Below are 11,986 nucleotides of genomic sequence, written 5' to 3'. Positions count from 1 at the left end.
TAAAACTGATGAAATTCCAAGTAAACCAAATATTTGTCTCATGTCCTAGAAAGGAAAATACTAGATTGCTACTTGGTTATATCTCTAAAAAGCTGAGCATAAAATACAAATGCCTCAAAATGCTAGTCCTAGTTTTTAGGTACTCTAGATGATATTTGAGCTCTTGAATCTTAATTATATATGTTTTTAAATATAAAATCGGTCCTGTAATGGCCTCTATTTGACTTTTGAGCATGGCGTATTTCAAGTATTCACCAAAGCCCTGTGCCCTTGAGGGTAAGGAATGGCTGCTGGAACCAGGGGGGTGATGAAAAAGGGTGTTTCTAGAGCTAATTCTTAATGTCCTGATGTTGACGGTTCCTTTTTTTAGATTGTGTAGAGTGCCTGTTTCTTTTTTTTTTTTTTTTCCTTTTTGTCTTTTTTCATGACCGGTAACGGGATCGCAACCCTCGGTGTGCGCCCATACCACGACCGGCAACGGGATCGTAACCCTCAGTGTCACGCCCGCACCACGCTCAACCAGTGAGCAGACTGGTCTCTATATGGGTTGGGATCGCAACCCTCGGTGTCACGCCCGCACTGCGCTCAACCAGTGAGCGGACTGGTCTCTATATGGGATCCGAACCCTCTTCGGGAGCGCCGCCGTGCTCCCATGCGCCGCACTCTACCAAGTGCGCCACTGGGCCGGCCCGAGTGCCTGTTTCTTAATCTTGTGCTCTTATACAACATCTGAGGAGCATTTCTTTGATGTGCAGTGCAGGTCTGCTCTGTTTACCTGCCTTCGTAGGCAGGAGATACTTCCAGAACTGTTGGGAGAGGCCAGGTGGTATGGGAAAAGGTTCTTTGGACTTCAGATAGAAGACCTGGATCTTGTAACTTCTGGCTCCTCTCACTTTTTAGTCTCATGAACTCAAGGCAACTACTCAACTTTTGCAGACCTCAGTTTCTTCAATTATAGTTGCCTCATAAGGCCTCCCACTCCACGGGGATATTGTTAGGTTCCAGTGAGATCATGCATGTGAAAACAGGCTGCGGAGGCTTCAGAAAATGCCCAGGTTATTAACAGGTGCTTTTCAGGCAATAGCAGAAGAGGTTAATAAGAAATCGCCTGTGGGTGGTGTTTACATTTGTGCCAGAAAGAATTAACTGAAAAGCTTTTGATTGGTTGTACTGCTCTTGTTTTATTATAAGGGTGATCTTATTAATAATGACTGAAGGAAGTTTTGTGCTAATCTGTGCAATCTGACTAGATGCTTTTCTGTTTTTGTTTTTGTTTTGTTTTTCTTTTACTGCCATTTGCCTATTGCATGGCTCCCAAAGAAATAGCTTTGTTTCCCCTTAACAATATTAGGGGATCATGATTTTGACCATACAGTGAAATAATTCAACCTGGAATAGAGTGAAGCTTACCATTTATATCATTACCATTTATATCAACCCTTTCTGAGGGGGAAAACGTTCACAAAGTGAGTTAAACTCTGTGTGCTTTGTTCTCAAGTGGTGTCAACTAAGGTTGGCTCCCCTTGTGATTCTATAATGGCTTCCAGTACGTGGTGTCAACTTTATTCTAAGGTTGGCTCCCCTTGTGATTCTATAATGGCTTCCAGTAGGTCATAAGGCCATATGTGTAGTGGTGTCAACTAAGGTTGGCTCCCCTTGTGATTCTATAATGGCTTCCAGTAGGTCATAAGGCCATATGTGTTCCTGCTCCCAGCATTCCCTGAAAAAGCCGTGCCACTGTTCAAATCGGCTCACCATTCTTATTGGATGTCACCTCTGGAGCCAAATAGAACCCCAGATGGAAATTGGGGACTGTCAATCAACAAAGGTCTCTCTGCAGTCTTCATCTGTTCATTCGGGCTGGCTGCTCAGGACTCCTGTTTGTAAACTATTAGTTTTTAGTTCAAGTTAGTATACCTATTTTAAACTTGTAAGTGAATATGTATTTAAAAATATGTAGTTCTTGGCTTTTTACATTGTTTTTTACCCTAACACCATGATTCTCAGCCTTTCTTCCCACGTCTTCTACACCTGAGGGCTCCTTCCACCTGTCACCATATCAGAATCTCCCAATAGAGGTGCTCACTGCAGCCAGGGCTTTGCCAATGCCCCCTTATCACTTATGTGACCAAGGCTGAACAACTTAACCTCTGAGCCACAGGTTCTTGATGCAACTTACCCTCTTCATAGGGTTGTTTTGAATGTTTACTGGGATGATATATTTGTCAAAAGAAGCCCAATGATGGACATGTGGTTTCTGATCTTTACCATGATAGAGGCAGGAGGAAAGGTGGCTGAGTCGATTGGTGCCTCGGGGATACCTGTATTTGCCACGTACTAACACTTAGGGTGGAGATCCTCGCCAAGGCCTGAGCTGCTTGAAAACCAAGTTGCCAAAGCCCTGGGGCTAGACAGGGATTGGAGCCAAAAATAGGTGAGGAAATCAAGGAAGCCAGTGAAGGATGAGTAAGGATGTCAGCCAAGTGGAAGCAGCCACAGATCTGCAGCTCACACAAACCCAAGATTAGGCTAATTCTATGCCATAAGAGGGGCCAGAGCATACAGCCCCAGCAGTTCTTGTGGGCATCAGTGTTGCTGCACTTCAGGTGTTCAATGCCAAGATACCCACCTACTCTTATTCAGAATAACCCAGTTCCTGTTGAAAACCAAGAATGTAATATTTATTTATTTTTTACATTTTTTTTTTAAAGGCTGCCAAGGTAGCTGGTAGATTTAAGCAATGAGTACACAGTTATCCTTGTCTAAGCTGTTCTAGACAAGTTTTCTTCCTGAGATAGAGGAAGTGGTCAATTAGGTAATCTTTGATATTCCTGTAGAAATAATAATAGTCACTAGCACCTACTGAGCTCTTAGCACATGCCAGGAGCTGTTCAAAGCACTGACATTTATTCCCCTAACATCCTGTGAGGTAAGTGGCCTAGAGAGGATAGATAGATAACTTGCTTAACGTGATGCAGCTGATAAGGGGCAGAGCTGGGATCTGAATCCGGGTAGACTGGCTCCAAAGCTGTTGATTACGATATTATACTACCTCCTAGTGATTTGATCTTGGTTAATTTTTTTAGAGGGAAGCTTGATCTAAAACTTAGAGCTTACATTAATTTTTGATCAGTACTTGAGGGAAAAGAGAGATGGTTGATCATCCGTACACCTTTGTTGTCATATTTTAGTGGTGAAAAACTACTACCTTTTGCTGTGTCCTCCCCACCCCCTCAAAAAACAAGAATAGTAGGAAGCCCTTGCTTCCACTTGAGGCAGCCATCTCGGACTTACTTTTAATTACTTATGGAACCCACCTCAACAAACAAACTACGAGTGAGATGGCAAGCTACACAGGAGGCAGGGAGGACATAACCGAGCCCTCCGGGGACTTCTGTGAGCTATTAATAGAACATAAAGTAGAAGAATCTAGACTTTTCCAACAGATAAATTAGAGGGTGATTCGCTGCAGTGGAAAATAACTTTCTTTTGCTGAACAGTTCATATCGATTTCCTAATCCTGGACATCCTTAGGGTATTTACAGTGTGATTTGACATAGATAGGTTTCATCTGCACTAGGTTGAAGTCGGAAATGTGTTTCAAGAGTGGGAGTCTGAATTGATCCCTGTTTAAAAGTGAATGTGAGATGACAGAATGATGGGCCATCAGAGCGGTTTCTCTTCACTTCTGATGACTCATCTGCACCCAGGGCAGGGCAGAACAGCACTCGCTGCAGCACCCCGCTCAGCCTCGTCCCCACCGTTCCTTCCTGACCCGCTTGGACATGGAAGCCAAGGACTGCCTTGAGTGGAGATGAGCGTTCATTGTGGACATTAACAAAAAGAAATGGGATACACATCACATGATTTATTCAGCACCAAAGCTTAATTCTACTCAATGGCTCCCACAGATCATGGTACGCTTTGGGGAAGTCATGACTTCCAGCACAATGTGAAAAACCCTGACATAGGCTAGAAGGCTTTGGGGTATGTGGTATTGGGGTACGCAGAATGGCCTGGAAAGGAGGCAAAGAGAAGATGGGACTGAGGTAGGCCTTGAAGGGCAGTGGGGTTTGGACCAACAGCAGAGAGGGAGGGGCAGGGGGAGAGATGGAGTCAAGGCACAGGCACCGGGGACAGTCAGGGAGGCGGAGGAGATGGTGGTGGAGGGAGGGAGCTGCTCTGAAAGGGGTGGGAAGACAGGCTGGCTGGATCAGAGGGTGTAGGGTCTGCGAGCCAAAGAAAGTAGACCAGCTCACTGCTGCGGGTCTCGAGCAGAAAGGAGATCTGGTAAAAATCTCTTGAAAGAAATGAGGCTGTGCACGTTATAAAGCTAACAATCATCCTTAGCTTCCATGGTGGTAGTTTTAGGTGTCACAAGCACCCTGAGCTTGCCAGACTCACCAGTGTCCCCATGGGGTTGGCTCCGATGACTGACAGTGCACAGCCTGTAGGCTCCCCCAGGTAGATGCACGGTGCTGCCCCAGGAGTCCAGGGCTGTGTTTACAGAATCAGTTTTATCCTAAAACTGTTAATGCCAGTTGGACTTGTTGGTAATTCACTGCTTTAATTAAATATGACATAAACCGTATAAGTGCAACAAGCAAGTTATTTTTTTGTGAAGAGTAAATCGGAACTTTGGAAAGATTCAATTAAGACCAGACACCAAAAATGATTTGGGTGTGCCCACTGCAAAGAAGATTGGAAGGGGGCGGTCAAGAAAAGCTGGAGGGATCCTCCATCAGACAGCTTTGCAAGTGTCTTTCCTAGTTCTCTGTCCACTTAGGGAAGAGCAGCTGGAAATTGTAGACAGTGCTTTCTGTGTATAGATTTGGAAAGAAAGATGACATGGAACTCCACCAGCTGTCGGGGACGCAGAAGAGGAGTGGAGAGCTCATCCTGTTACTTAGTTTTGACCAGTTTGTTGCTATTAGTTATTTATCCGGAGACGGTTGTGTTGTGAGATGTGCCTCTCACTTTTCTCAAGTCCTGTCACTTAGATTGCTTGTTCCATCTTGTTCTGAGTCCCCAGATGCGGGGTACAAGTACAGATGTTTTTACTCGAGAGTGATTAGAGATGTAAAGGCCATTATTGAGTACGGCTGCAATTTGTTATTACAGCCAGGACTAAGCTGTGGTTCCTATCATGTCAGCAAGGATATTGATGGACTGGTTTGGTTTTTTGTTGCTTTTGTGTGTGTGTGTTTCTTTTCTTTCTCAACCTTGCATCTAAGGCTTTTTAATAGATGCTGGTGGTGAAGGAGATTTTAAGATTGTCAATAGGAAACCTCTTAAACATTCCTTGGGTAGACGTATGTAATGTGAGTAAAGCCACCATTGAAAACAAACAATAAATCTCAGCTGGGTGTGCATGACAGGCAGAGAGCCCATGAGCCAGAGATTGGCTGGGGTTAATGCTGCCAGAAGTGCTTTTGTGCAGTCCAGAGATTATTGCCAGGAGAATACGATTACAATTTAGAATATTCACAGTATATTATGCTATGGGAATAAAATATATTTTGTTATAATATATAAAGAATATTTCCCTCAAAGAAGAAACAGCATGGCCCTTTAAAGAGTGTGTCATTTGAGGATGGGAGAAGGACCCGCATTGCTCTGGGATGGTCTACCATTCCAGCGCTGCTTAGGATGGACTTCACCTCTGCTTAAATAACCTCATCTTTTCTAAGGAAAAGATGGAAAAGAGAAGGAAGTTGGGTCTCAGTTGGACATATGACAAGACCCTTTAAAGAGTGTGTCATTTGAGGATGGGAGAAGGACCCGCATTGCTCTGGGATGGTCTACCATTCCAGCCCTGCTTAGGATGGACTTCACCTCTGCTTAAATAACCTCGTCTTTTCTAAGGAAAAGATGGAAAAGAGAAGGAAGTTGGGTCTCAGTTGGACATATGACAAGGAGAAGGCTTGGTGTTAAATTCCCTCTTAATCAGAATTAGGTATCATACATGTTACTTTCCACCTCAAATCTTACAGGTTTTGGAGTTCAGGTTAAGACTCCGATTTATCTTGCTGTTATTTACTTTGCTTGCCAACTGTTTATGAATTTCAGGAATTACAGCTAAAAGTTACATGATAGCACTGTTGCAAAATTGGCTAACCATCGTCCTTTCCATTTTTGATGCTCCGTTTTGAAAGGATTTATGTTCTATGTGGACTTTTCGCTGTTATATTTTTGGTAGCACTGAAAGTGGAAGCTATTCCTGGCAAGTAGATGCTATCACAATTAGACTGTACTACGTTTAAGGATTTTAAAAAATTGTTGAAAGCACAGTAGGCACTGTATCACATTGGAATCCTAATAACCATGTTCTTTTCTTTCAACTAAATTACTTGCCGCCTACTTTAAGTAAAATCATAACGCAGAGGTAGAAGTTACCATGGTTCCTTTCACAAAACTACTCTGATGGTAGAGGATATGCATTGGGTTATTTCAGCCTGATGTCATTAACGTGCTTTTGAATTCTGTAGTTAGTTCTCCTTTTTCTAATTCCATGTGGCTGACAAGGGAGAGAACAAACTGATCATCTGGAGGGATGTATTTTACATTGCAAATGAAGACTTTGCTATTTTATTTTCATTCATCAGTCTCTGACAGCCTGGTAAAAGTAAGTCCATCCTGGGGGACAAGATCTCCATCAGGGCCAAAGACCAGACCCAGACACAGAGGTGAATTTACCAGAATGACCCCACACTGGGGGGCCACTTGATGGACAGTTTTCTTGCTGTGTCTGGAAACACAGACATCCTTCATGCTTTCTGTCTGGAACATTAATACTTACTATTATATAGTTTTGGTAACAGTGACTGATAGTGCCAACTGGGGAGGGATGCATTTGAGTGAGTACAGTATCCTATTGGAGGTAACTTAAAGATAATCAGCTGTATCTCCACCTATATCCAGCTAAAGTTTAGGCAAGTGGAATACAAAACCTTAAGTCTATCTCCTTTAAATCCATAGACTGTTTTATCTAATGTGGATGGAATGTGATGGGAAAGAACAAAAATAAAATCATCTTTTTAAATACATTTACAATGAATAATACTAGTTTGAGTGTTGGAAAGCAGTTTGGAAAAGAAAACCTGGTAGTGAACCAAATAGAATCCCTGGGCAGCTGACTCTCTCCAGCTGTATTCAGTTATTGAACAGCTGTCAAAGAAAGCAAAGCATTATTTGTCCATTTAGAACAATTTCAGAAAGCTGTTTTTACCCCAGTGGCATTTTTCTGCAGCCTTCTAATCTCTGCAAAGGTTTTAAAAGATATAATAATCCATGCTTGTATCAGGCCTGAGGTTAGCACCAGAGCATAAAGAGACAGAGTTAGTGTTCATGTGAAAGGAATGGTAACCATTAGAATTTTATTTCCTGAACAGTTTTGCACCATGGCACATAATCATATATGGCTGTCTTAGCTGAAAGTTAGCAACAGTATTTACTATTTATTTCTAAACTACATGATAAATAATGCAGGATAAAGACCAGGGCTGTATGTATTCCTTGCATAACTAAAGAGTTGGAAACAACTATTATGTGAATTTCTGTCCTAAACATTTCATCTAATAGAGGGGCTAAGTCTATGTAGTTTTATGAGCTTATGATGATATGAAATTCAGTCAATGTGGTTTCTTTCTTTGTGACTTGATGCACAAACTGTTTTGGTCTTGAATACTCTGTTTTCTTCTCTGTTTTCATTAAAGAGTTTAGGTTTCTGACTGGGAATGCTAGCATTTTTGTATATTGAAATTTTAGACCTGGAAAAGTTCAAAATGTTTGTGTTTTGGTTTTTCTTTGTGGTTAGTGTTTGCCAAAAAAAAGTTTTTATTTTAGTGAAAGTTTTATAAAATTATAAATTCCCTATTTGACTGTGAAACCAAGATGTAGTTTTTTTTGTTAAAGAAAGAAGTTTTTAAAAAATTGATTTGGTGGCTTCTGAGACCTGAAACTGAAACTGTGGATTTCTCATTAAGTGTTTGTAAGACGTAATTCTGAGAGATGTCTTTTTAGGAATATGAGTGATAGGACAGACAGCCCATGTAAGACAGAGCTTGTTTCTTAAGACCCCTGGACACAGATGTGTGTTTATTTTCAGTAAATCATGGCCCGTATTCTATTGGGGTTTCAGATTTTACCCTCATTTTCCTAACCAGAAATACTCCTACAGAAAAATCACATGAGCTACCTTATCTTTTATTTAAAGCATTTAATATTTGTATTTTGAATATTCCAAAGTGTATATTATCACAATTGCCTTTCCAAGTAGCAAATTTGGACATACTCATGTAAGGAATTTCTTTTTTTTTTTTTAAAGATGACTGGTAAGGGGATCTTAACCCTTGACTTGGTGTTGTCAGCACCACGCTCTCCCACGTGAGCCAACCGGCCATCCCTATATAGGGATCCGAACCCATGGCCTTGTTCTTATCAGCACCACACTCTCCCAAGTGAGTCACGGGCCAGCCCAGGAATTTCTATTACATGAGTCCGTCTCAAGTCAGGCCACAAAATGATCAAATGTTAAATAAGCCAGTGTGATTGAGACAGTGATTCTGACTTTGAATGCCACGGTCAACACAAAATCTGCCCACCCAGCATCCCCATGAAACTTTCTTCAAATACAGTATCTAGTCGTCGTTTGATTTAGGCAGAACAAAAGTTATCTGAATTACCTACAATTTTCATACTTTTCATTGGTCATTTTCAGTATATCCACTGCCCAACATTAGTATGACTATTTAGGCAGAACAAGAAAACTATTATCTCTACGTGCACACATATCATATGAACTAAAATGAGCAATCTAAATTTTTATATTTTATATTTTGTAGATAACTATTTTTACCTGCTGTTCTCATTTCTTTAATTAAAAGGACTACAAGTGGAGAAGAATTTTACAAAAGAAAATTTTATGTCCTGTGCCTTCCATGAGTTCAAAGTCCCTGGCCATGTCTCACTTTTTAATTGGAGGGGGGGGGAGGAGATGTAGCCTTTTTCTTTGGTAGTGAACATGGACTTTTCCGCTGGAATGCACAACTGATAGAAAAGACAGGCAGAGATCCTGTGACTCCATTCAATGTACGACACATCCACAGGCTTGTCATAGAAAGAGGCATATGTGCTGTGCTTCCAAGTCTCTTTCCCAACAACCCTCAGTGTTGCGCCCACACCTCGCTCAGCCAGTGAGTGGGAACCGGTCTGTACGTGGGATCCGAACCCTCGGCGGGAGCGCCGCCGCACTCCCAAGCAGCGCACTGTAGCAGTGCGCCACCGGGCCGGCCCCTCATGGAAAAATAGAATTAAAAGGTAATGTGAATCTTTTCATGAACTTTTTGAAGTACCCTCATAGGTGTATATTTATTTATAAATGATGTTATGTTAGATGTGCTCGGATAAAATATTAGTGCAACCACACTTCTTTTTTAAGTATAAGATATATAAGTGGTTTTATGCTTCACTTTAGTGACCTCTGGCCTACAGGATAAATCCAGCCCTCATCTATGGCATTCAGGTCCCCACCTCACTCTAGTCAAGGCTTCCTGACCCTGCTTGGGGTCTCCCATCTCACATACGCCTCTCTCTCTACTCACTCATCACTCTGTCTGGCATCACCTCCCTCTAGCCTACTTCCTTGGCTAGGAAAGGCCTGTAATTGTCCCCTGCACAGTTGTCACTGCCTTGTAATTTTTCTTCAGTGTTCCCCAGAGGAGATCTTTTCAGGCAAGCCTCCTACTAGACACAATATATAGTGGACAAGAGCAGGTGGCAGCTCCAGTGTTGGTCGAATATTTAGTCCCTGTGTCACCCAGGCCTGCTTCAAGGCCCCAGATGGGCAGAACATCTTTTTTTTTTTTTTTAGATTGTATCAGTGAAGGTACGAGTCTATCTGTGGCACAAATTCCTAAAAGTAGAATGGCTTATCAAAGCATATGTGCACTCGTGATTTTGATGGTCAATATTGCCAAATTGCTCTCCAGAAGGATTATTCTAAATTATATTCCCACCTGGAAAGAATGTTGAGTGCTCATTCTGCCACAATTATGACACCACAGTTCATCATTAAACATTTGGATTTTTGCCAGTCAGGTAAAAAAAGATTGGTATCTTACAGAGAGCCTTTTAAATCAGAATCAGCTTTTTCTGTGATTCTGGCTGGAACTTCCCTCTTATTGAAAATTGGAAAAGAAAGTTATTGGGTAGAGGTGTCTATCCCACCTCATCTGGAAGACTGATCCTAAAAGCTGGAATGGCTCCTTAGAATCAAAGTAGCCAACATGGATGAACCTGGAGAAAATTATGTTACATGAAATAAGCCAGGCACAGAAGGGGAAATTCCACATATCCTCACTCATAAGTGGGAGGGAAAGAGGGAGGAAGGAAAGAAAGAAAGAGAGAAAACAATCTCAATAATAACGTTGAACTTTCAGAAGGAGAGAACAGAACTGGGGTTACTAGAAATAGGAAAGGGAGAGAGATGGGGTCAGTGAGAATTCGGTTAATGGACACAAAGAACAGTTATGTATTGCATTGATGAATATGCTAGTTATCTTGATTGGATCACCACATATTGTATGCAAGTACTGATAGTCAACTCTGTACCCCACAAATATGTATCATCAATTATGTTTCAAAAGCAAAAGCAAAAAAAGAATCACAGTAGTCGGACACACTGGCTCACCAGTGCAGGGATGCTGTGCTCCTAAGGGCATGGCCATAGAAGCCCTTTGCTGAACAGATTCTAACTTTGCTGTGTGGCAGGACCACTTAGCACAGCTGCTCTACGGTGAACAGCCTGGTGTGGAAAGAAGTCGTGTGCTGCCATCCCCGGGTACCACCCTGGGTGGATGGATGCCTGCACATGCCAGAGGCAGCCTGGCAGTCTAAACAGAGGATACAGCGTCTCAATAAACCTAGACATGCCTGTCGTTCAAGTCAGATAAAGCTTTATGCACAAGGGTAACATTGTAACATTATTTTTATTTCTGACAACCTGAAAACAACCTACGAGACCAAAATAGGGGATAACTATATGACATAACCATAGATGGAAAGTTCAGTTATCTTTAACAGGAGTTTTAGTGACTAGGGAAAATATTTATATGTTAAATTTAAGTTAAAAATGAAAAGATGTATATGTAATAGAACCTTCCTGCTATGTAAAAAAAAAAAAAAAAAAAAAAAAGAAAAAAAAAAGAACATTTATACTGAGTTTCCTAAGACTATTATTAAAAGTTAGAAACTTCAGTACTAACACAATTGAGACCACTGGTTACAGATTAGAGATTACTTAAAAAAAAAAAAAAAAAAAAACCTGCAAAAAACAAACAAACAAAAAACCCAGCAACAAAAAATACCTGATACTGGGAGAAATATTCAGCCAAGTTGTTAAATTTAGTTGCCTGTGGGGAGTGGAGTTGTATGTGTGGGTTTTTATTTTTGTGTCTGTTTTTGTTTTTGTTTTGCTTTCTGCTTCTTTATATATATATCTTGTATTAATTTTCTATCTTACATTGATGATTGGGGAGAAAAGGCAACAAAAAAAACCCTCACCCTCCCCAGCACCTTCTTGTCCCCAGTAAAAAGGACATGAGAGCTTCCTAACTCCTGAACTGGGGCTGAGTGGGACACCAGGTGAGTCTCAGGGACGGAAGGGGATGGCTTGCCTGTGGGATCGAGATCTCAGCGATCTTCATTAGCTGGATGTTTTAGTCCGTTTTGTGTTGCTATAACAGAAATACCTGAGACTGGGGAATTTATAATGAAGAGAGGTTATTTGGCTTACGATTCTGGGACAGCTGCATCTGGCACAGGCCTCAGGCTGCCTCTACTCGTGGTGGAAAGCGGCAGGCAGCTGGTGGGTACAAGTACATCACATGGCGACAGGAAGCAAGAGAGACAGAGAAGGTGCCAGGGTCTTTTTAAGCAACGAGCTCTCGCAGGAACTAATAGAGCAAGAACTCACTCATTACTCCCC

At 41.7% G+C, this 11,986-nt stretch overlaps 1 protein-coding gene across 1 annotated transcript in view; it reads left to right on the top strand.

Moving 5' to 3' along the window:
- Positions 1-233: 233 nt before the first annotated feature.
- FAM171A1 (family with sequence similarity 171, member A1) overlaps positions 234-11,986 on the top strand; it is a 105,102-nt gene continuing 93,349 nt past the window's right edge. Inside the window, exon 1 of the mRNA XM_008567533.1 lies at positions 234-276. Within this exon, the coding sequence (XP_008565755.1) occupies positions 234-276 (43 nt within the window). The remainder of the gene's footprint in view (positions 277-11,986) is intronic.

The sequence above is a fragment of the Galeopterus variegatus genome, unplaced genomic scaffold, assembly GCF_000696425.1.
Source record: "Galeopterus variegatus unplaced genomic scaffold, G_variegatus-3.0.2 Scaffold326, whole genome shotgun sequence".
Lineage (NCBI taxonomy): Eukaryota > Metazoa > Chordata > Mammalia > Dermoptera > Cynocephalidae > Galeopterus > Galeopterus variegatus.
Note: the sequence above shows the minus strand (reverse complement) of the source record. Positions and strands in the feature narration are given on the sequence as shown.